We start from the raw sequence: 24,463 nt of genomic DNA on the forward strand, positions 1-24,463 counted from the left end.
CAGAGGAGAAACTGTCCTCTGGAATATCACTTGGCTATAGCTATCAGCAAATGCTGATAATGTAAAGGTGATCTTTGAATATTTTCTAATATTTTGGGGGTTAGTCTCAGTTAATGAAATATTTTCTCTTTACTGCCTGTAAAGGAGCTGGCCATAAAAGTTATTGAATCATATTTATGGTTCTCTAAGCAAGGTGTGCAAAAGTAATTTTAGCAACTGTTATGAAATAAATTAAAACAGATAGGTGTTTGTTTTAAAAGAATTAAATCTGGGTAGAGCTTCTGTGCTCAAATGTCAGGAGTTGAGGTCTAAAGTAAACCTGGACAACGACCTAAATCTGCTGTTCAGGTTTACAGTTCCAGATTGCTTTTCAGAAGTAATAAAGTCTTGCTGCTTTAGCTGACACATGACTGACTGAACCTCTCTGGAGCATTACACTGCCATGAGACAGAAGATCTAATCACACCAGTTTTCTCTAAGTCTCCCAAGTGCTTCTTATTTAATATTTCCTAAGTGTTTGGTTACTCTTCATATTATTTGTTATGTATCCTTAGCCAAAATATAACTTACCTGAATGAGTGATTAAATACAAAATTTAATGGTTGTCATTTTAGGTCAGGATATTTAAGCAAAAAGTTCAGTGCAGGAGACAGCATGTTTTGCATGCGAGTGTATGTGTTCTGGTATCTGGTTCCAAATAATGGAGACTTTATCAGCCCTCTGCAATTGGTACATCTCAAGCCCTGGTTTGCAATAGGATGGGGATTGCATGAACTGGGCTGACACACTCTGCTGAGAGAATATAATTGTTGGTGCTATATAAACACCTCGGGGAGATAAAATCTCTTTGGAAGCTCTGTAATCCGAAGAGCTGGGGGATGTAACTGGAAAGCCTCGAAACCTCAGGCTGAGGTTTGGGTAATAAGATTGGCATATCTGGTCTGTAACTGCAAGGAGAGAGAGTCTGAAATGCATGGCTGAAGTACTTGGAAGCAAAGGGAAATTGTGTTTATCAAATTGTTTTTCCAGATTACTGTGCTGTGTTAAGTTTTATCCTCATGGTCTGTTGATACCAAGTGAGAGTAGAATTTACCTTTCTTATACACAGTATAAAGCATGTATGTGTGGGGGGCAAGTTCAGTTTACATCTGTGGGTGAAATGGAAGTGGCCAAAATAACTTAGAAAAGTACTATCAGTTGAGAAAGTGTTAGAGAAGCAACATCAAAAGGAAGTGCAGCACTCCAATTTCCAAACTGATTAGAGTCAGATTATTAGAAGAGAATCTGAAGAATGTGAACAATACAAATAACTGGTGAAATCTGTGGCTATTTTCTTCCCAAAATTCTGTAGGTACTGGCTGTCATATTAATGGATGTTTTGGAAGCGAAGTAAAACCTTGGACTACCTTTAGTGTGATGTGGGGCCATTGTGTGTGTATTTTTTCCCTCCCTGTTTGGTGATGCCTGTTTTCATGACAGCAGTGGGCATCACCAGGTGTGATGGTTATACCCATCACACCAGATGTGAGAGTAATCAGTTGGAGTTTGGGATTAGTGCTAACTGCATCTTCAGTGTCTTTGTTGCCTTGTGATGCCTCAATGCTTGTGTTTCCAGTCTCATTGTCCCATTTATTTTATTCATGCACTGGCCTTTCACTCAGCTGCCTGAGATGGAAAAAGCTTGCTTACTCACCAGAAGTTGCCCCACCATTTTAGTTTTCTATTTCAAAAGTAGTAGAAATGTATTTCAGTTTATAACTCTTTTAGTGCCTGAGGGTGTCAGTACTGTAACAGTTGCTGTCCTTGTTTCCTTGGCTGTTCTCAGCAATGTGGTCCAACTGAGGGAGCACATCTATCTGATGGAGCTCTGCGCTTTGACTAGTTTGCCACTTTTTCCTCAGAGATGGTAGCAAATGGCTTTTTGGTCAGTGTGTACTGAGAAAGAGCTAATACTTTCTGCACTTATTTCTGGGATTCATTGCCGTATCAGTAAGGTCCGTCAGAGGTAGGAAATGGAAAGGATGTTAAAAGAAGCAAGCTGTGCTGCAGCTGTCCAGGTTGTATGTGTCTCATGGAAGGTGCTCCATCTTCAGCTCTGCTACCACTGCACTCCATCTCACAGCTTACACTTAGAGTCACGAGATTTGTTCCCACTTAAATACTTCAGGAGCTTATGCTGTTAAGTAAGTTAATATCCAAATGGAAAAAGAACTTAATTTCTAGACTGTCCATTGTCTTCTCTTGATTGAGGCAAAATAACTGTCAAGGAAAGGAAGGGAATGGGGAAAAAAAAAAGAGAGAAAGGAAAGCATGAGACCAACAAAGGCTTAGTAAAGCTCCTGTGATGCCCCAATTCTACAGGAACAAGAGAAACCTCAGGTGACATCCCAAGAGAAGACCTAAAAGAAAATAGTGCTATGGAAGCCAAGTGCACTCAATTTTTGAAGAGAGGACAGTAAGACAACTTGTCAGATGAGGATGGAAATGAATCTTAGCTTTGTTGGGGGATAGATTTTGGTGATGGTAGTTTTGCTGGGAAAGATGAACTAAGGAAATGGAATAGTTAAATTGGAGACACTTGGAGACAGCTTCATTGAAAAGAGACAGAGAGAATTAAGGAAGGTGGAGCTGTAGTTGGAGGGAGCCTTCTTTTCAGATGGGCAAACAGCGTATTCTCTTGGGAAAAAGCGAGGAGGACAAGTTGGGTGAGGTTGCAAGTAAAGGCAGATGAGAGAGTCTAGAAAACACAAAGCTGTCAGGAAATGTCTGATAGAAGGGTATGTTGTGATGAGGAAAGGAAAAATGAGGAAAAATGATATTGCATAAGGAAGAAGTTGCGCATTAATTTTTTCCCCTGAAATTCTCTTATTTCCTAGGAAGGCTGTTGGGAAGTCTGACACTGAAAAAAAAAATAAAAAATGGAGGCGCTATTAAAGGATGTATTAATATAAAGCATGCATTGAAAGTTATTTTAGGATCTCCATGTTTATTTTGGTAGAATATTGTGCAAAACACCTTTGAGTTAAGCGAGTGTTTCTTTTGTGGAATGGAAGAGCTTACTCAGTGCTGTAGGTCTGGTGCAGGTACAAAAACATGCAATCAATAGTCATTAATCCAAAACTGCCAGAAAGCCTGGGGAGGAGAGCCTCTAGTTAGGTGGAAAAGAACCAGGTCCACCGTAACCGAGGGAGAGGAGAGGGGAATCTGGTAATTCCATGTGGATCAGTTGAGCAATTAGAGAGAGCTTGATTTTGACACCTCTTTACAAAAGGCTTTTATGCAATCCAGATGACTTGCTCCAAATGCCGTGTTGCTGAATGTATAAGAGAATTTCTGAAAATGTTGCTACCTAAGAATGGCATCCAACAGTCTGACAGTTTATCAGCATTCTTTGGATAAACCTAGTTAATGTTTGCTAGGACACAATGCCCTGTTCGTTGTGTGTGATCAATATCTTGTACAAATTTGAAGTATGTTTAGACACATGTAAGCACATGCATGCATACATCTAGATATGAAATGCTAAATGCAGAAATGCTTTAATATGCTATAATCAGATGCCTTGTTCACTTCTTGTGTATAGACGTATATAGATTTTCACTTCCAGTATATAGATGTTGTGTATGTATATCTTGTTGGACTTTGCATTACAGTTTAGGCTTGTGGTTTTATTTAAAAGTTTTGTGAGACTTGATATCCAGAAGAAATTCTGTAAACGGATTAAGGCCTATAGTTTTTCACACAGAGATGGATTTGGGGTTATTTTTGTAGCTCATCTCTAGAATTGTGAAAATAAATATTTTTGCATATGCATTTAAGCATGAGCATAAAGTAAACGTGTATTCTGTGGTGATCTTTGCCAGTTTAAATTTACATGGATTTTCCAGTAGGAAACAGTAGAGAATTCATTGCAGAGACACCTGCACTGCCTTTAGTATCTATTGTGGTGGAGCAATGTACTTGGATTTTGCCTGGGATTTGTCTGTGGTTGTTAAAATTGTGTTTTAATGTTGGGAATTTCTTGTGGCCTGTGGTGAGCGTAACAGATGATCTGCAAACCTTTGTGAACTGAATGTGATGATAATTGCCTGCAACTGCAGAAGCCTGAATCTGGTGAGGAGGGAATCACCATTTCAATCCCAAACCCTAATTTACTCCTATTTAAGAATTGCCTTTGTCATATTTTATAAAATATCATGTAAGCAAAAAGCACTATGTTGAACATAATGCAGCATGCTGTGATACAGATATAACTGGATCCACTGGTGGGACAGTGCCCCTGCCCCCTGTTGGAAAGAAGGGCAGCTTAAATATAGGTTTTGACTTTCCTGTGATTGCCAGTGGCACATTCTTTAATAACTTACAATGGATTACAATAATGAACAATGAACTTTGAGAGCAGAGATTGTAAAATGTGTTTGTTTTGGGATTGAAGTTTATCTTCAGAAGGTTACTGGTAAGGACGTCCTTCTCTCTTATCTGCTTATTGTAGATAAAAATTGTAATTTTATGAGGTGAAAGGTTAGTATTCATCTATGCAATCTTTTTCTGTCATTTAATAATCCATCTGTTAGAAAATAATTTTATAGGAATGTTAAAAATACATGTCTCAAGAGAAGCTATGGTAGAAGGTTTGTTCTGCTAGTTATAAAACCTAAGCTGTTTCAAGAATAGTAATTGCCTGGTGCTTCATAGCTATTTTTCTGAACGATTTAAAAAAAAGTTGGTGCTTTATTCTGAAAAAGTTCAAAGGCTGTGAGTATGAATGGTTCTTGGTTATTTCTGTCTTTCAAGAGACAATATTTGTTCTGGTAGTGAGTATTTTTGCCTTCCTCTTTCTGTGGAGAAAAATGATAAATTTATGCGCAGTACCAGAGACCATAACCATTACTATTTTGGTAGCCAAAACTGCTGAAATAGCTTATGCGGTACACCTACAGAAGAAACAAAGAATGTCTGCTCAGCATTAATCTTCAACACTTAAAAAATGAAAATGCATTTCTTTCAGAATGGAGAGATGCTGTTCTCTTGAATTTAGGATTCATCATTCCTTTGTTTGACTTTTCATTTTAGTTTGTTTGCTCAAAGGCCAGTCGATGTAGCAGATGTCTTTGCAGACTGATCAATAGAGGAAAGGTAGAAGGGAAAAGGACTAATAAGATTTTAGTAGGTATATTCAAGGTAAGGGTATTAAGGGGGACAGAGATGTTCTTTGCCCCCAAGTCTCTGTCTTGTTGATTTTTATCTTCCTGTGATGTGCCTCACTTGACTTGTCAGTAACTTGTCTCCTCTGCTCTGATCCAGATTCATTTGTTCAGCTCCTTAAGCATCTAGCCCTTTCGTACTTGTCCCTGCAAACTGAGAATATAAGGTGAATAGCTATAGCTTTCTGCTCTAAATAAATGGAAGAAACTACAAAGGTTCTGTATTTAATTCTTTTATTATTAATGATTTAATGCCTGAAAACTTTAAAAATATCCCAGAAAAATATGCCTGGAAAATCCCTTCTGAGTTATTATAACATATTGGCCTTGACTAGTGGTGGGGTAAACTAGATCTGTATCATTCCTGACTGATGTTTATTTTATTGATATCAGAGAGATTCTACAGCCATTACTTTTGGTGCTTCATCATCTTTACTACTCATTTCTGATGCAGAAGTACTTTGAAAAATAAATATTTCACTGTCACAATCTCAAATGCAAGCTTCTGCTTTAACTAGGAAATTACAAAATTAATCTGACTTGTCTGGTTTTGTTAAGTAAGGCATGTGATATTACATATAACCAAATCATAGTGACAGTTTAAATGGTTTCAATGTTACTGGTCTAATGTTTTCAGAAGCGGGAAGATAATTTTCAGAGAGACTTGTTGAAATAGAATCTGAGTATCTGGAGGTCTGGCATATCTGGTATATCTAGAGGCCTTTTCAAGGTCTTTCTCTTTGTAGTCTCGCTGAAGGCAAAATTGCCAAAACTTGGTCCAAAGTGTTACATGTTACAAGGATGTCAGTTAATATACTTTGAAAGATTCAGTTACTGATTCTGTTCTTCTGTTTGGGTTTTTTTTTGGTGTGTTTGGGTTTGTTTGGTTTTTTTTGTGGGTGGGTGTTTAGGGTTTTTTATTTGTTTGGTTTTGGTGGTGTGAATTTTTTTTTTTTTTTACTTTACGAAAACATATTAAATTTAAAGACAAAAAAGCTGTGGATACCATTGAGTATCTATGGAGATGTATTCTGATTTTTTTAAAAGGGATATTAGTTTATGCAGACAGAAGCACAAGTTGGTTTAAGCTCTTTCTTCTTCAGGTTCACATATTTTCAATGCATCATGCACTTGAGAACCACCTTGTTCTTTTGCTTTTTCATTCACGAATGTGAATTTGATAGGTTTCACTGTCATTTTGCTAACCATGAGCAATTTATTTCTTTCAACTCTGGTAGGAACAGAAAAAAGGGAGTCAAACCGGTTATTAGGTGTGGCTTAGGGTTGTTCTTCTATCCTAACCCTATGTGGGAATTACACTACTAACGCTGAAGTAAAGGTGTTGCGTGTCAAACTGATTTGTGCAAAACTACTATGGAGCAATGAATTAGTGTGAGCATGGTTAACAGAATTTAGCTTGCATTCTGTTGCTTCACTGTGACAAAAGCCATTTTATACTTGATTTCTTTGTTGTTATGTGATTCTAGAGAACTTGCATGTGCTGCCTTCTCCATGAAATTGTTCCACTTGTAAATTATGGTCCTATGATTATCCTTCATATATGTGTGTGTGTGTGTGTACATATATATGGGTTTCTTTGGTCTATAGTCATTACTGATAAAAAAAAGGTCATCACAGAAAAGGCAGTAACAACTGGTCCCTTAAAGTTCTGGTACGTTAAACCAAAATGCAGAAAAGTTTTGAGGTGCAAAAACCAAGTAAGAAAGTATCAAAAAGAGCATACAAGATAATTTAGGAGTTACCATATCAGTCAGCTCAATAATCCAGGCCAGCATGATCCTTTAGGCCTGGATACTCACATGGAAACAAATGGGGATTAAGATTATAGGTTTTAGGCCTTGGATTTTAAAAAACCTTCCTTATTATGGCTATTCAGATTGTCAGCATTTGGCAACCAAGCCTCTGTGAGCTCGCTCTACAAGCGCAGAGAGTAGGGCAAGATTGGTCGAGGTATATTGCATTGTCTCTTGAAAGAGTCTCTCTTTCCCCATGGACTTGAGCCGTTATGTTTGAGTCGTTAGGGATAACACTTGTCATGGCTAAAAATGGTTGCTAGAGATTCTTTTATAGTTCAAAACTTTTCTTTGTTGATAGATTATATTATGTTTTTACTAGGTTCTAGTGGAAGGAGATAGCAAACCTTTCTGAGTTAGGTAGTCCAGGTGATTTACACAAATAGTGCTCCCATCATCCCACAAATGATTCATGGGCAAGAGTTATCCTAAACAAGCAGGTGTTCCTCAGGGGCAGGTGTTCCAGCAGAATACCTCTAGCAAGTATTAATAATTGTAAAATGCATACATGAAAATTTTCGATTCACCCTTTCTAAAGATAAAGGTGTTATATGCAATCCAAACTACAGTGAATGTCTGGAAGAAGCACAGTCAACACTGAACTTTAGCCCTGCTATTTAATATCAGTGAAATCAAATTATTTTGGGGGTCAACAGTTTCACAAAATCACAAAATGGTGAAGGTTGGAAGGCACCTCTGGAGGTCATCTGGTCCAACCCCCCTGCTTGAGCAGGGCCACCTAGACCCAGTTGACCAGGACCAAGTCCAGACGGCTTCTGAATATCTCCAAGGATGAAGACTTCACAACCTCCCTGGGCAGCCTCTGCCAGTGCTCAGTCACCGTCAAAGTAAAAAAGTGTTTCCTGATGTTCAGAGGGAACCTTCTGTGTTTCAGTTTGTGCCCATTGCCTCTGATCCTGTCGCTGGACACCACTGAAAAGAGCCTGGCTGTGTTATCCCAGAGGCACTACCACCATCGCTGATGGGCTCGGCCTCGGCCAGCAGTGGGTCTGTCTTGGAGCTGGCTGGCACTGGCTCTGTCAGACATGGGGGAACCTTCTAGCAGCTTCTCACAGAAGCCACCCCTGTAACCACCCTCCCCTCTACCTGCCCCCCCCCCCCCCATCCCCAGCCTTGCCACACAAACCCAATACAGGAGCCCAGAGCTGGACCCAGCATTCTAGATGTGGCCTCACCAGTGCTGAGTAGAGGGGAAGGGTCACCTCCATCAACCCGCTGGCAACACTTTTGTCTTATGTAGCTCAGGGTACCGTTAGCCTCCTTTGCCACAAGAGCACATTGCTGGCTCATGTTCAGCTTGGTGTCTACCAGGACACCTTGGTCCTTTTCTGCCAGCTGCTTTCCAGCTGGGTGGCCCCCAGTATATGCTGGTCCTCAGGCATGTCTTCCTTGCTTCTGACTTTCCTCTTGGTCTCTGGGTCCTTGGATTTCAGAAGGTCAATCTTACTAGCAAAGGCTGAGGTGACAAAGGTAATCAGTACCTCAGTCTTTTCCAAGTCCTGTGTCACCAGGGCCCTTGTCCGATTCAGCAGCAGGCCAACTTTCCCTAGTCTTCCTTTTGCTACTCATATACTTACAGAAGTCCTTCTTGTTGTCCTTGACATCACTTGCCAGATTGAACTCTGCCAGATTCAGTTCAGCTTATTGGATATTGTGCAGGACTGAGAGTAAGGAAACGTTTTGACGTCATAGCTCCTGTGTGTTCAGACATAAGCTGTTTGTACAGATGGCTGTCATCTTCTGTGTTTGTCCAGCACCAACATGTTGTGATTAATGCAAAAATAGAGATGATAAAATAAGATGATATACAGAATTTGCAGACAGAACTATTGCTACTGCGTTTTGAAGTACGTTTTGGAGATAACGCCAGAGTAATTTCCTATAGAAACAGTGCTAGCTTCATTATTAACGTACTGATGCAATGAATATCTCCACAGTACTGTTTGACATAACCTGTCCATTACTTTGAGTGAGTTGCTTTTTCTTTTTTATTAATTTTTTTTTCCTTGGCAGTATTTGATCTGCGTTTATTAAATACCTGTTAAACTGTATCTAGTAAACTGCCCTCCACTTGTGTTAGAAAATATTTTGTCCTAACTTCCCTGAGTTAAGAGGTGTTGACGTTGTTCCACACTGTTCATGGTGACACAGAGTTAGGAGATACTGTGCAGTTTTGCCTTTTTTTGGTGCTTGCTTCCTTCCTGACACTAGCAACTGTCATCATTTAGGACAACTGGATGTCTTTGGCCACTGAATTCTGCTTGCAACTGTTCTCTGTTCTCATATTAGCAAGAACCCCCCACTCAGGGCTTTTTAAAAATATTTTTTTAAAGTATTTTTGTCAAAATATGCCTCTGAAATATGCTAGGTGCTAATTTTGTTCTCTGAAAAAAGCTCATACTCTTCTGCACTCTGCTGTGAATGGACCCCTTACAAGAATGACTTCATTCAAAATTCACTGTATATTTTTACACTTTAATTCCTTTCTGGGAGGGACTGTCCTTCAAACAGGCTGAGTATGAACCCTTTTGGAGAAAGTGGCAGAGAGTGATAGCTTCAGTTATAGCTCATGTGAGTCTTATTATGGAGGAGCAGAAAAAAAAAAGGAGAGGGAAGGAGCAAGGTACCTGTCAGCACCTTGATTGGTGGTTGCTGGAATTAAAACGTGGTGTTGAACAGCATCTTTTTCTGGAGCAAGCAAATGCATGGATATGGATTTGACTTTCTGCATAGGTGTTTCAAATTGTTTTGGCTGCTGTTCTGAAAATAAACAATTTTAGATATTTTTCTCTGATATGGACGGGAAAAGTTGTTCTAGGAAGCAATATGTAGGGTGCAAAATGAACCTATGAATTTTGTCTGCTGGTTTTAGTCTGCTTGGCTTGTTTTTTGCAGTTCTTCATAGACTAATTCTATGAAGTTGTTTTGGGGTTTTGGGGTTTTTTTTGTTTTAAATTGAATATGGAAAAGATCCCATGGTTGGGAAACTCAGAATTTTATTTATCTATATAGTATTGAAGCAGATATTACTTCAAGGGATAATGGTTATGATTACTGAGTGTGTTCAAATGTGTCAGTAATTTGGCTGGGAATACCTATGGTTTGAGATGGAGCTTTTTTTTTTTTTTTTTTTTTTTTTTTAAATAATGTTCCCCATATGGTAGGGAATTCCCAAGGGTCACAAAGTCAGAAAGGACTGACCTCTGCTCTAGGTTTAGAAAAGTACAGTGGCATCATGCCAGACTTGTACTGCTGCATTTTCTAGTGGCTACCCATGTTCAAAACGACTGCTTCTGTCCTACTGGAAAGCATTTTCTTCAAGTTTTGGTCTATCACAAAAATAAGTGAAATATTAAGTATCTCATTGATTCTTAACTTGTTTCTTACTGCTACTGTCCTAGTTTTAGCCTTTAAACATCGTGATTTACCATGCTATAAAGGTTTTTGTTTCCCATGGTTAAAAGTCATGCCTTTGCATGCAGTGTTATTGTTTTTAAATCTCAGTCATTTAAGAACTTTCATCCTTAAACAAATGTTTTGGTTTATTGAAGATCTTGTGTTTGCAGACTATGTAAGGATGCTTTTTCTTCAACTTCTTCAGTCATTCAAGAGCAGGGTGGGTTTTTGTAAGACTGTAAGTATTCCCAGATGATAAACTACTACTGTTTCAAAGCCAGAGCAGCTGTAACTCTTCTCTGTGTGGTGCTTCATCCAGACATTTTCTAGGCATGATCCTAGAAACATTTGGCATAAGCACAGATAAGTGGAAGGATGTGAGGTTTTTCCTCATGTTCCTAACTAACATAGGGGTCTCCAGGGTCACTGAATCTAGTCTCTAGCTTCCCCTGCATCAGATAACTGTGTCCTACAGGCCCTTTCAGAGGTTTATTATGCTTCCTCTTAATTATGTGTTTTCCTGCAATGTGTATGTTGTTTGTGGAGGTAAAATGTTGTTACTCTCCTCATGTTTAAATTGTGTAGCTCAGCTAAAGCTCACCTACAGTTCTTGCTTACATGTAAAGAGACAGGTTTAGGGTTGGGGGGTTGTGTTGTCGTCGCCCCCCCCCCCCCCCCCCCTTTTTTTTTTTTTAACCCTCTCTCTTTTTTGTTTTCCAGGATTGAGTAGTGGAGCTAGCTCATTTACAACTAATAAATTCTTTGAAGGTTTACCCTTTTGGACCCCTTGGTAGGCATGTTTTCTGAGTGGTTCCTCACCACAGAGCATGAACTGAGATGTGGCTTGGAATATAGGCTTCCCCATTTTGAGTGGACCTTAAATATGAATTTGAGTTGAGAGAGGAGGTATGTATGTCAAGGTTCCCTGTGGGTGATTCTGAGACGGTCGAAGGATCTGTGAGCTGACCAGCTCTGCTTGTAAGGATGCTAGTGAGAAGATAGCCTTAACTCCTTTGCTTTTCAATCTCAGGAGGTGTGTAACTGAGAAAAAAAGAAGTAATAGGGTGTTAGCTGACTTGGCAGAATTGAGATCCCAAAGTTTTCACCCAAGTGTTTGATTTGCTGTGCTGGAAATTCTCCCGGGCCCTGTCAGCAGCAAAGGCTGCCTCACAGCATTACTTAAGCATTCGTATGGAAGTAATTATGTTTTCATGATTTCTAAATTAGATCAGTAAAATTATCTATAACTTTTACAAGGGAAACGCTTTTTATTATGTCGATAAAATTTTTATATTTAGGTAAAAATTTGTTTAGCTGTCCCTTTCTTTCAGCTAGCTTCCATCAAGTATTTCTTTTGTAACATGATACTGTTTTCATGTTTACATTAATTTTTAGTTTCTTGGTAATTAAAACCTTTGCTTTAGTATTTTAAAATGCCTTTAACACTGCAAAAAGATTGGACAGAACTAGAAGCTTGTCAGGGAATAGGATTCATAGTGTTTTATGTATAACTGGTCTTGCTGTTCATGGCTTTTCATATGCAGGAAGTTATTTTATTACAAAACAAACTTGCTCCTATGTCCTGTTTAATCTTAACCAATTCTAGTGTAAGTACTAGGTTCAAGTACTGTAGTCACCCTACTGTGCTTTTACAAAAATTAAAATGAATCAATGAAGGAGATGTGTATGAAGTAGAAAAAATAAATAATTTTAAATGTTTTCTTTTTATATTCTTATGAAAGACTTTAAGGCTTTATTTCTGGTGAGGTTAATTAATATAACTCCACTGCCTCTTCGTTCCACGTAATTTATTCTTCATTTGTTTTATTCACAAGTTGAATAGGTATGATGTGGGAGGTGTCAAAAGTAGATCAAAATGCATACCATCAGGATTATGCATACTGGAACAGTGAGGAAAGAGCACAAAGTTTCCAGTAATTCTGGACTCTAGTTGAAGGGGGTTTGGGTTTTGTTTTGTTTTTAATTATACTGTGATTTATCACAGACATGATACCTTCTGTTTGCTTACAGCTCTCTAATACACCTTTCCACCAAGCATTGGAATTGATCTATTTACAAATTTGATTTCAGATAATTAAGCTAGTAGAAGCCCTCCTATAGCTGAACAAAAATGTGTTGCAAGTTGAATGCTCTGTGGAAATTACAAGATCTATTTCTTTTTTTGTTGTTGTTGTTTCTATTTCCATCTCAAATTCCTTTTCAGCTCTCTCTAAAGATGTATATTAGAGCCTAGCAGGAAAAAATAGTCAATGAAACACTACATGTCTGTTGTAACTAAGCATGTTAATACTCACTTTTATCTAATTGATCTATGGATGTTTGCTTCATATATATGATGGTCTGACAGGACTGTTGTCAAAACTGTGGTAGATTCTTGCCACCTTCAGTACTGTGAGTAGTCAGAACTAGTCAAGTGGAGGAAGGACAAGGAAGGTCTCAAACTATACTGAAAATACCCTGTTTGGTGTTGGTGGTGTATAGTCTACAAGAACACAACTTTTACAAAATTTAGGGAGAATTATGTTCTAAGAGTAGGCTTTGGGCTACAGAGCTGTTCTCTCTCTTTCCTGACTGCATTTTGTGCTTAATTGACTATGTATGCTTTGGGAATGGTTATTTTCATCAGTGTCTCAAATGAGCTAATAGTGAAGATGTCTAAATTTTTTGGATCCTGATAAGAGTTAAAAGTATGGTGAGGCTGGTCCTTAAAATGTATATTTTGTATATTCCAGCAAGTGCAGGCTTAGTCTTTATGGTGATTACAGTATATAAGGTTAGGGCTGTGTAGGAACATGAAGGTTTGAGTATTTCTTAAGCATTAAATTTCAGCAACTAAATCTCCTTAGGGGTCTCTGCTGTAATAATTACTACTTTTTCTATTGCATTCAAATACTGTTGAGTATTTAAGATGTTCACAGACATTTATTTCTGGAATAATATTAGGTGAAGAGTGATTGTCATCATCTGCATTTTAGAGCTGGGATGCAAAAACAAAGTATATGCTACTTTGCAGTGCCTGATACAAAACAGCTAGAATTTTTTTTCCTCTTTTTTGCTGTATGTTGCACATCATACATTTAATTTTGAACCTTGGAGCCCCTTAGAGGGGTCAGCAAGCATATAGATATGGGTGATCTGATTGATACAGGCTAGGTAGGTTTCCAAAAGGCTTTTGACTGTGTCCCTCTACAAAAGCTTGTAGTGAAGCTAAGTTGCCGTTCTATGAGAAGAAAGATACTTCCATAGATAGATAATTGTTTAAGAGGAAAAAGAGAAAACAGGAATAAATTGTCAGTATGCCTGGAAGTAGTCACCAAGGCATCCTATAGAGATTTATGCTTTTCAACATGCTCATAATGGACCAGAGTGGGGGCCAGAAAACAGTACAAAGACAAAAGTTTGTAGGTGAAAGCTACTTTGGAATAGCAAGGACAGTATGTGATGGTGAGGGCCTGTAGAAGGACTGTCACAATATCAGCAACTGTGAGTGATTGGGCAATAAAATGGCAGGCAAATTTTAGTGTAGATAACGAGATATAAAATAATGCACACTGCATAAAATCCTAATTTCACACACAGAATGATGGACTTGGAGCTTGCCATTGGCACTCTGTAGCAAGATCGTGGGGTTCATAAAAATGTCAGCTAAGAGCACAATGATGGTCAAAAAAAGCAAATGAAGTGTTAAGAATGGTTAAGCAAGTTCAGTATAAATTAGATAATGATATTATGCTGTTGTGGACGAGTCATAATTTATACATCTTGATCACTGTGTGCCAGCTCTTCTGTCGTTATCTTCAAAGAATATAGCGCAGTTAGAAAGAGCTTTAGAGAAGGATGAGAAGGATAATCAAAGAAAAGGGAATGGTTTCTATATGAGATTGGCTGAATAATCTGGGACTCTTCAAATTCGAGACAAAATTACTTGGGGACATAAACTAGAGGTCTACAAAATTGTGAATAATATAGCAGGATGATTGGGATCAATTTGTCATTGATTTGGGTCATTACAGGAAGCCAGATACGAAACAGACAAATGAAAATGGCTCTTAATGCTGTCAGTAGTAAACCCATGGATTTTCCCAAATGATACTGTGTTCACTAAAAGCTTGCGTGGTTTTAGGGGGAAAATGGACCAATATATGGACAAGAGATGCATTAGTGGTGGCTAAATAGGTAGGAGTGTGTCCAGTTCAGGGAGTTCTGACACTGCATCTTCATTTGCATCTGAATGCAGGCACTTCATGAACAAGGACATGCCATTTTATTTGGAGAAGTAACTAACTATTTGAGTATCACCTAGGAACTGTGTAGAAAATTCAGGGATCAAATCTAATTCCCTTGAGTAGCATTTGAATTACCTGAGCTATTCAGCATTTCCCATTCTCATTCATTGTGGTGATGTTGCTACAAATGAGACAGGATAGCTGTCTCCACAGCCCTGCTCTGTGCAAGCCAGATTCATCTCCTGAAAATAGTGTCTTCTCTTCATTAAAGGAAGCAAGCATCTCTCAGAAGTGCACTACATGAGCATGCAATTAAATTGTAGTAAGTAGAAGGACATTTACAGTTGCACAGGCAACTAATGTTTTCTGGCTAGAGTGGTAATCTGCATTATTTTTCAGCTAAAGAGAAAGTGTTTAAGCCATTCTTTCTAGGACTGTAAACTGAACAGCAGTGCAGACGAAGTGCAGGATTCACTCTCAAAGCACTGGTGTCTTATTAGGGTAAACATTCTCTGGTGAAAGGAATAGCTCAACATTCTGGTTTTTCTCAAGTAGCATGTGTGTATGTGAAGAAAAGAACTACCTCAGGTTCTGGTCTGACTTGTCAGCATTTTAAATTGCTGTTTTCACCTATATATGCAGTTCCAGTTTTCCATTTCCCATTTCAAATGTGAACAGATATTATCAAATTAAAGCCTGATAAGAATTTTTTAACTGAGCTGCACCTTTTGCTTTATAGTGTCTGTAGTTATGAATGTTTCATAGTTGTATTTATTTATACCAATTATGAATGTAAAATAAAAAATAGTTTAGTACTGTATATGTGAAATCTCAGCTCTCTAATACCTCTGTCTTTTTAATCACTTTATTTTTCCTTTACTTACCTCATAAACATTACTCCCTATAATACTTTGTAGGGTTCTTGCATTTCTATATTTCTTAATGTTTTTTGGTTTGTTGTGTTGGGGTTTTTTTCTTCACATGGATTACCATGTCTTAATCTTAATCTTTCCTGTGAACTTTGCCTTTTTTGATAACTTCCTACTCTTGGAGGGTGGGGATTAATTAAATTAATCTGGGAGAGGTAGGAGAAAAACAAGTAATTTAATTCCCAGCTCTGTCCCAAGAAACATTACTTTCTTCCCTCTGACCCCAGTGTAGGAAGGTATCAACATACAGGGCAGAGACACGCTTACATGAGGCCAAGCTTCCCTGGGAACTGGATCCGAGTTACTTCCAAATGAATTAATAACAAACCAGTTCAGAATGAGGTGTAAATTTAGTCCAGCTCTTAATACTGATGTTCAGATTTCTTAACTGGACTTCTTTGACACTGGTCTGTCAGAAGGGCTTTAAATATAATATTTATTTCTTACTGTGTTGTTTGTCTTCCACACCATACAACCATTTAAAAAAAGGAAAAAAAAAAAAGAAAAAAAAAGAGGATTCATCCAAATTATTAAAGAATTTAAGATATTCATGTTGATGTTCCTTACTGGGAACAAGTGCCAGGTCTCTGAAGATGCCTGAGGAGGTGGTGGACACTGTCAAATATCACTCTGGTCAGAGAGGTCGTTGGACCAAAGGAGTGAAAGTAGGACCCCCAGACACTAAATTCCTTTCCACCAAGCTGTTGTTGGCCAAGGCAGGAGGAGGAGGCGGCAGAGAATGAATTGGTTTCTGCAACTTAATTGCATTGAGGTGCAAATAAAATGAAAAGGAGGAAAAAAAAAAAAAGTGGAGAGAAGTGCAGCCAGAACCTCAGCAAGAACTTCTGGAGAAGTTGGAAGAGGGATTGTAGCCTGGTGCTGTCAAACTATCCATGCCCTACAGGCTTCCTCTTTCTGCAGTCAAAGCATAAGGTGGGAGACCCTATGAACCACATCATGAACATGCCCATATCCACCTTTCCTTGGAAGTTTTCCTTATTTTTCCCCCTTTGAGGTTGTGGAATTAGTTCTGAGTACAAACAGGCCACCTGGGGTCCCTGCCCCCTTTGATGGGAAGATAAATTGCACTTCCTGTCTGGGTGGGATGTAAGGGTGAAGAAATGCCGTGAGTGGAGCATAAGCTCACAGAAGTGTTCCTGATGCAGCGTTCAGAGCCAAGTTATGTAAATGCCAGGTATCTTGCTGAAGAGGGTAGTTTTTGTGACTGAGAGCACCAAAAGGAGCTCCAGAGGTGCTTGGGAGCTGCTTGTTCCCAGGACTCCCTTGAGACTGAAGAGTGCAGTGGTCATTACTTCCTGGCAAGGTGCCATGTGGATCCCCCAGGAAGATGACCTTAGAGAAGGTCTTCCCACCTAAGAGAAAGGTGCTTGATGGGGACAGCATTCTCCTGCTCACCTGCAGGGGACATAGGGTTGTTAATCCATTGCCTTTGCTGCTCCCTTACATTGACCCCAACAATGAGAGATATAAACTACTTTAAAAGATTATGTATAGAGCAGCTGACTGGCACAGAAGACCCCAACAGATACCTACCTTCGTCAATCATGACTGCAAGTTTGTATTGTATCACTTGACTCAGTCTTTACTAGTGCGCTTTCCTCTTTCGTATCTTCCTTTTAGTTTAGACATTCATGCTTCATCCTTTATTTTTTTCCTTTTACTCTCACCATATTCTACTTTTTTTCTGGTTTTTGTCCATACAAGGAGGTGTGAATCTTGACAGTAAATTTGTTCTGGTCAGCTGGTGTTGTTTTGCTACATCTGTAGCAAAAGACAGCTCTGTGCTCTGGAGCAGTCCAAGAGCAATTCTTTGTTGTTACTGCCCATTTGGGGTGGGACAAGAAGTTGGATGTGAAGACAATCTCTTTTCCTTCATGCACAGCAAATTCCCCATTGCCTCGCAAGAATGAATGAAGTTAACGACTACCACATAAATCTCATGCTACAGCTGTTCTTTTCATTGCCACTGGGGAGTGCTGCACTGTTTCTGTGCTGCTGTATGTTTTCCTGTGCAACTACGCCGCAGAAGGTTACAGGAGACTGTGGACTATACTGTGACCCCCCTCCAACAAGAAAATAAATTTTGTTAAAATTGGTTGATCAGTTGTGTGCTCTGATGTTGAACCTATCTGAAAGTAATGGTGTTTTTCAGAATTGAATCATGTTTATACATTTAGCAAAGCGAAAGCAGTATGCTGTTAATTGAAGTAATAAACATGCTTTTCTGGTGTGCCATAAGCAGCAAATCCAAAGCAAGTCATGTATATGAATGAGTATGGAACTGCAATACATTAAGTAATAAATATTCCACTCAGTCATCAAACCTTGTAGGAACTTCAACTAAATGAAAAAGGCAATGTGTCTTATATCTACACGCTTGCCACTGTGGGAATTCTGTAGAAATGAATGTTGTAAACATTTTTTCTTTCATTTTGACAGGTAATATTTGAAGCTGAAGTCTCAGATGGGAGAAATGGCTACATTGCCATTGATGACATCCAGGTTCTGAGTTACCCTTGTGGTAAGTAATGATTAAGAGCTGCATTCTTCTCTGTCTTTTCAGGACATATTTGATATTGCTGTAGACTGCTGAGTTTTCATCACTTGATCACTGATGTTCTTTGTTCTTTCAGTAGTATTTTTGTTGCAGCTTCCAGGGGAAAATGTAGTGTTGTAATAGTGATTTACCTGGGTAAAATCTCTGTCTGCCAGAAGTAAAGTATATAGGAATATAAAAGTAGAAATTCTTCAGTGTCTTTTTAGACATACTATAGTTGGTGTGCATAATCAAAATGGGGTTTAATGTTAATGTGTATACTCACTGATTAAAGAAAATTGAATTGGCAGATGCATGTAGGAGATTTATCAGATTTCATGCCCTTGTTCTTGTTCTTCTTCTTTTTTTTTTCCCCTCAAATGGATACAACAGATTTAAAAATAAAAAAAGAAAAAAAAAAAAGGCTTCTGGCTATTGAAGTCCTGAAGGATTGGGTTTTGTTGTTTTGTGTTTGTGGACAGACTTCAGGCATTTATGTTTCTCTTTCCCTGCTTAATCCTGGGGAAAAATTACACACATGCAAACACAAGTTGCAATAATGAGAATATTCTACAAATAAAAAGTTGTGAGGAAGAAATTACTGCTGTGCATTTCTGTCGCTTGTTAGCACATTTTTTTGATAATTTGGTTCTGTTCAACTCTTTTGATCTTCCGCTTGACACATCCCCTTTCTAAAATGTGCTTTCATTGTAATGTATGTACCTCATGGCTGACAATTTAATTGCTTTCTGAAATGATCAAGATATAACAACCCCCTCCCCCAAATTTGCAAAACGATGCCAAATAATAAAGTTGCAGTGGCAATCTCTCAATTTATTTTCTTCTACCCCAAACCTGTTAAGACCATAGCTCTCGGGGGCTACCAAGCTTACAGAGTATTTGAGTGAGTTACCTCTTTATATTTCAGCCAGCCCAGCTCTCTGATGTCTGTACTTAGCAAAGCTTTGCTCGATTCAGTATCTGGCTTTCATTTTTTTTCTTCTGGGTTGTTTTGGGGTTTTGTTTGTTTGTTTGTTTGTTTGTTTAATTTTCTGGGTTTTTTTAAGTGCCAAAACAAAAGGCACTTGGGCACAGCCCTGACAACAGATTATCAGCATGATACAGTATTCAGATAAACTCTTTTTTGTTGCTGATGTTTAAACCCTTTTTGTTCCAATTTGCTGTTTTTTCCTGTGTGTTGGGGTTTTCTTGGTAAGGACAAAGAAATAACAGTTCAGTTACTGTTTTTGTTAGGAGTTCTTGAGAAAGGGACAGACAAGAGCTGTGTGACATACCCATTCTTCATATGTGCCTGTCTGCTTTCTTACGTCTAATAAATCCTTCAGGTCGTTGTGCCACTGAGCTTTCCTAGGAGCTTTGTCAGTGTGGGAAATAGATTTGTCAGCTCCTGAAATACTGTATTCAATGGCACAAATTATTTCATTTAGTAAAACAGAACTCTGAGTTACACTGCAAATAATCTGAATGGTATCTATCTATTTGCCTGAGCAGTATCCTGCTAATTGGGTTTTTCTCAGTATGATGGGTTTCATACAATCAAAAGTCTTTGGGATAATTTTTGTAAAGTGCTCCTGGTATTTTGGCATTTGATCTCCTTCTCTTGGCTTTGATTTTTAAAGACTTTATTATAATTCATGTATAACATAAAGTTAGTAGGATCACCAGAGGAGAAGGGAAAGGACTGAAGGCACTCTTTCTTCTCCAACAGAGATGAAACAAATAATTTTCTCTCTTCTGTTTCTGGTTTTTTTTTAGCCAGAGTTTGTTACAATATGCATCGTCAGGGAGACAGTAATGTTGCTGGCACCTTTTTTAGCAATAAGCATTATTAGTAATTTTTCCTTCTCCCTCTGCAGATAAATCTCCACATTTCTTGAGGCTGGGGGATGTAGAGGTCAATGCAGGGCAGAATGCTACATTTCAATGCATTGCTACGGGGAGAGATGCAGTGAATAACAAGTTATGGCTCCAGGTAAGGCTAACTCATGCAAGTCTATTTGGCTAGAGGACAGGCTGCTTTCTGGAGGTGAAATATTTAAATTCCTAAGCCTTTTTTTCTTTTGCATGTAAAATATTTAGTTTAAATACAATTTTATCTCTGTTAAATGGAGAAACTAGTAATCAATTTTGTAATGTTAAAAAGCTTGGAATAAAAATTAGAACAACTGGTGTGGACAGTGGAGGAGGGTTGGTCTTTGAGGCATTGTGGGCCTTCTCTCCTTGTTAATCATCTCTTCTGTATCAAAATTTATTATCATTAAATGCAGATAATTGGCATTTGGGATCTAGTAAAACACAGGTGTAACACAGCTATCATAAATTTTGAGGATTATTTTATCATATAAATTACAACTAATTCTTTGTCCAAGCAGGTGGCTGGAGGGATGTGGCTGTACTTCCATGTGCATATCAGTTTTACTCAGCAGCATATTTAATAGGACAACATAAAAGGACTGTTGCATGTCCTTTTTATCTGTTTCCATAATAGGAGGGACTTCAACTTTTACCTCTGTGTAATTGTGAGTCTTGTGTATGTTAGAATCTATGAGATGACTAAAACCAGAAAATAACCCTTCTCACTAAAAAGCAAGAAAAAAGAAGAAACAAACACCAGCATCCCCCCAAAACAACCGCTTTGCTTTGTGGTATGGGGATGGTGTCACTTACAGTTAAGACCACTGGTTAAGTAGAAGGATGACAAAGTTTCACAGTTGTTCCTTAAAAAATTAAATTCTGCCACTTAAGTGACTTTTTTAATCCTTATTTACTTGTATGTGTACCTTTATTTGTATGCTTTAGTTTACACATAAACCTTACGCACCAACACTCCTTTAGAATCGTTTCTAAATATGCCCTTTAAAACTTTATTTTTTTTAAATGTGTATTTCTCTGTATTTTCAGTACTGTAAAGTATATACTTCTGGGGAAATGTACTTTGAAATGAACTATAATCAGAACTTTAAAATATCTATTTTTGGCAAGCGTTGTACTTTGAAATGAACTATAATCAGTTACTTCAATCTGTTTGATTTTTCTTTTAATAGAGAGTGGATCTGACAAACCTTGAGTAACAGTTGCATATAAGCATATGATAAACTTAAAATTTTAAAGAGGTGGGGTTTTTTGACAGATAGAATGAGATTGGAAAAAATCCGATATGCAAAATGTATTACTGGACAAATATGCTGCAATGTTAAAAAAGGAACACAAACCTAGCACTAACTCCATTGCATTTAGTGAAAAGGTGTCATAGCAGTAGGAATGATTTTTACTCCATGTCTTTGAGTAGTAACTTGTTTAAATTGAGCAAACATATAATGTATTCATTGAGGAAGAGGAGTTTGATTTCAGAGACTTCGAAATAGAGCACACAAAGCACACCAAATGAAATTGATCTGGGTTTTTGTATATCAAAGGCAAGACTATAGCAATAGGAGCATACCAGCAAACGCATGAAGCACTACCTTCAGTTGATCGTGGGTCAGAAAGGCCCGATGGAGACAGCCAGCTGGAAATCTTCCCTATCACTCACTCCTCGAAGTCAGATAACTCTGACAGATTATCCTTTCTAACTTTCATTCCCCTGAGAAGCCTGGTTAGCAGCCAGAACAACTCAGAAAATATATGTTTTGTTCTTCCATATACTTCATGGGTGGTTTGGGTTTTTTGGGGTTTTTTGTGTGTGTGGGTCACAGATGTAATAACTTCTTACAGTGTGAAAGATAAGGTACCTTTGAGGTTATAACTCTGCTTGCTTGTGCTTATGAAGTGCCTTGATATTCTTGAAGATACCTTGCTACTAAAATTATATACTTGAACTTCTGTTCCCCTTCTTGTTTTCTCTTAAGGAGTGCCAATTTTTCACCAATTTAAAGGTGACCCATTTTTTTCTTCCTCCCTCATCGTTCCACCCGTCCATCCTACTTGCCTAACAGAAGCGTGAATCAGCAGCTTTCCCTCTCTGAAATCTTTTCCTTAGATAACACAGCAACTTAGTGCTGTTGGGCGCAGCTAATAGTGAATTTACTCCTTTTCCTTAAAACACAGGGTGGATATGTATGGGCCTCGTGAGGCTCCGGAGTGTGACTTGGAAAAGGTTTGCTTTAACCTTTGACCAAACCGGAGATTCATAAAGCCCGAATACCCAGAAAGGAAGAACCAGCAGATCAAATCAAATGCCTAAGTAATTGTTTTTGAGAGCCCTAAGCTGAAACATTCCAGGAATGTATTTTTCTCATAACAAGAAAGGCCATTGGAAGAAAAAAAAAAAAGTGCAAAAATGAAAAATGAAGGGGGTGTGGGGGGTAAGAAAGAAGACACTCTCAAAGTACACTGTGTTAGAGAAAATAGCTTTTGGTTATGTCCTTATTGAAAGAGAAAAGATATTTCCTTGGAAAAAAAATAAAAAGCAGCAAACAATTTGCTATTAAACCACATTCTTTGATAAGGAAAGATCTGAGGTGCAATCTGGGACACTAGGGCTTTTTCTATCTGAAATGATTTAAGATCTCATTTGCTTGCATTGAAGTAATAGAGATGTGCAGGCACAGATTTTGTTACAGACTCTTCCAGTGCTCTCTGGCTCTCCCAGCCCTCTGTTTCAGAGAAGGGCTAAAGTAAATTCAGCAGCAGCAGGAAAAAAAAAAGGCAGTCACCCTGCTCTGTGTTCAGAGGCGTGCAGTCCCGCAGCTGCTTCAGTCAGGCTCAGTCTGGGGTCTCAGCTTCACCCTCCTCATCCCTCTCTGCACTGATGCTGGAGCTTTTGCAGCTTGCCAGTAAGTCAGTTCAGGAAAGTGATCTGGCTGAAAAAGATTTTGGCCCAAGTTGGACTTCTGTTGTTGTTGGGGGTGGGGAGGACTGTTTGTTTTGGTTTGTATGTTAATTTTTTTCTAGTTTAGCTTGATTAATGTCCGAATTACCTATGTAAATAATGCCAGTAGGTAGAAAATGATGGGGATGTTTGGTTAGAAGCAGGGAGGAGGGAAGGATTATAACAACCTGAACTGAAGTATAAGTGGATCTCGGTAGCGTGTGTCATTGTAGTGTCCTATGTAAACTTCAAATATTTTTTTTAGTTATTGGGGAAAAGCTCTGATCATATACTAGATGATCTATGTGCATGCACATTTCAATGCTTATGGGTTTTTTTCAGTGTATATATAATTAAGTGCACATACCTTTGTGTGTCTGAAAAAAAAAATGGATAAAAACAGGCACAACATTTCAATACACTGTTTCCTGCGTCTGTCTCTTCATCAACTCCATTTTCTATAAACGTATGTCTGTAAACATTTCAGACAAATGGGAATTAACATTGAATTGAACTCCTGACTTTCATGGCTGATGGCTGCAGATTCTGCTCTTGTTTCTTTTTTTTTTTTTTTTTTTTTTTTTTTAATTTTTATTATATCTGGGCTCTTATCCCCTTTCATACCCCTTCCCTCCCACCCCTGCATTTTGCAGCCCCACTGGACCAAGGTCTGGGACAGTCAGAGCTCTGGTATTGACAGATAAGCAGTAAAGATAACAGAAGTCTTTAAAAGTTGCAGCTGCATTAATATGAAACAAATATTTGCAGAGTTAAAGAGGTTTAACTGGTTGAACAAGATGATCCGAAACACACCTTTTGTGACAGTGTGAATAGTGGGTGTGGGAGGGGAACAGAAATGAAGGTCTAAATTTTTTTTTGTTCTACACCTTTTCAACCTAATCTACTATCAAATCTATTATGGTTGTGAGCTGAAGGACTCTCTTTATAACCTGCAATTATTAGGAAATTTTGAAAGAGTTTCAAAGTCCTTAGTTTTTGTTTAAAGTGAGCATTGATGTTTCTGAAATACATTCAGTCTTAGTGTGTATTATCTTTTTTTGCCTGCAATCCCCATCTGAATGTAATGGTGTGGGGTTTTTTTCTCACACTATTTTCCCCCTCCTCTTAAAATTTCCACTGTAATATGTCACACACCAACAGCTGTCATTTGGTGCCACTGTACGCACTGGAGCAGTTGGGTTGTGTGATAGGAGTCACCAAACCCAATATGGTAACCTAGCTTTTCCACCTGTTATGCTTTGGTATGCTCTGTCTTACAAGCTTCAGGAGTTAGCAGAAGTTCTTGCTGAAAAATTTTTTCCTTTAGGAGGTGAACATAAGTTTGTGTGTGTGTAATCTTGAAAGATTGAATATAGCATGTACCGAGATCATAACTGATCAGTTGTTGCTCACTTCTGCAGATTTTCTTTTTTCTAAAGCCTGTGAATTGTCTTTCTGAGAAAA

General features: G+C 38.3%; 1 protein-coding gene across 12 annotated transcripts in view; it reads left to right on the forward strand.

The window, feature by feature from the left end:
• Positions 1-24,463, forward strand: part of PTPRK (protein tyrosine phosphatase receptor type K) — a 418,390-nt gene that overhangs the window by 174,698 nt on the left and 219,229 nt on the right. For all 12 annotated transcript variants that reach the window (XM_069787404.1, XM_069787405.1, XM_069787396.1 and 9 more), the window contains exons 4-5: positions 18,072-18,153; positions 20,046-20,161. In XM_069787404.1, coding sequence (XP_069643505.1) covers positions 18,072-18,153; positions 20,046-20,161 — 198 coding nt within the window. The remainder of the gene's footprint in view (positions 1-18,071; positions 18,154-20,045; positions 20,162-24,463) is intronic.

This window comes from Haliaeetus albicilla, chromosome 7, assembly GCF_947461875.1.
Source record: "Haliaeetus albicilla chromosome 7, bHalAlb1.1, whole genome shotgun sequence".
In the NCBI taxonomy this organism is placed as follows: Eukaryota; Metazoa; Chordata; class Aves; order Accipitriformes; family Accipitridae; genus Haliaeetus; species Haliaeetus albicilla.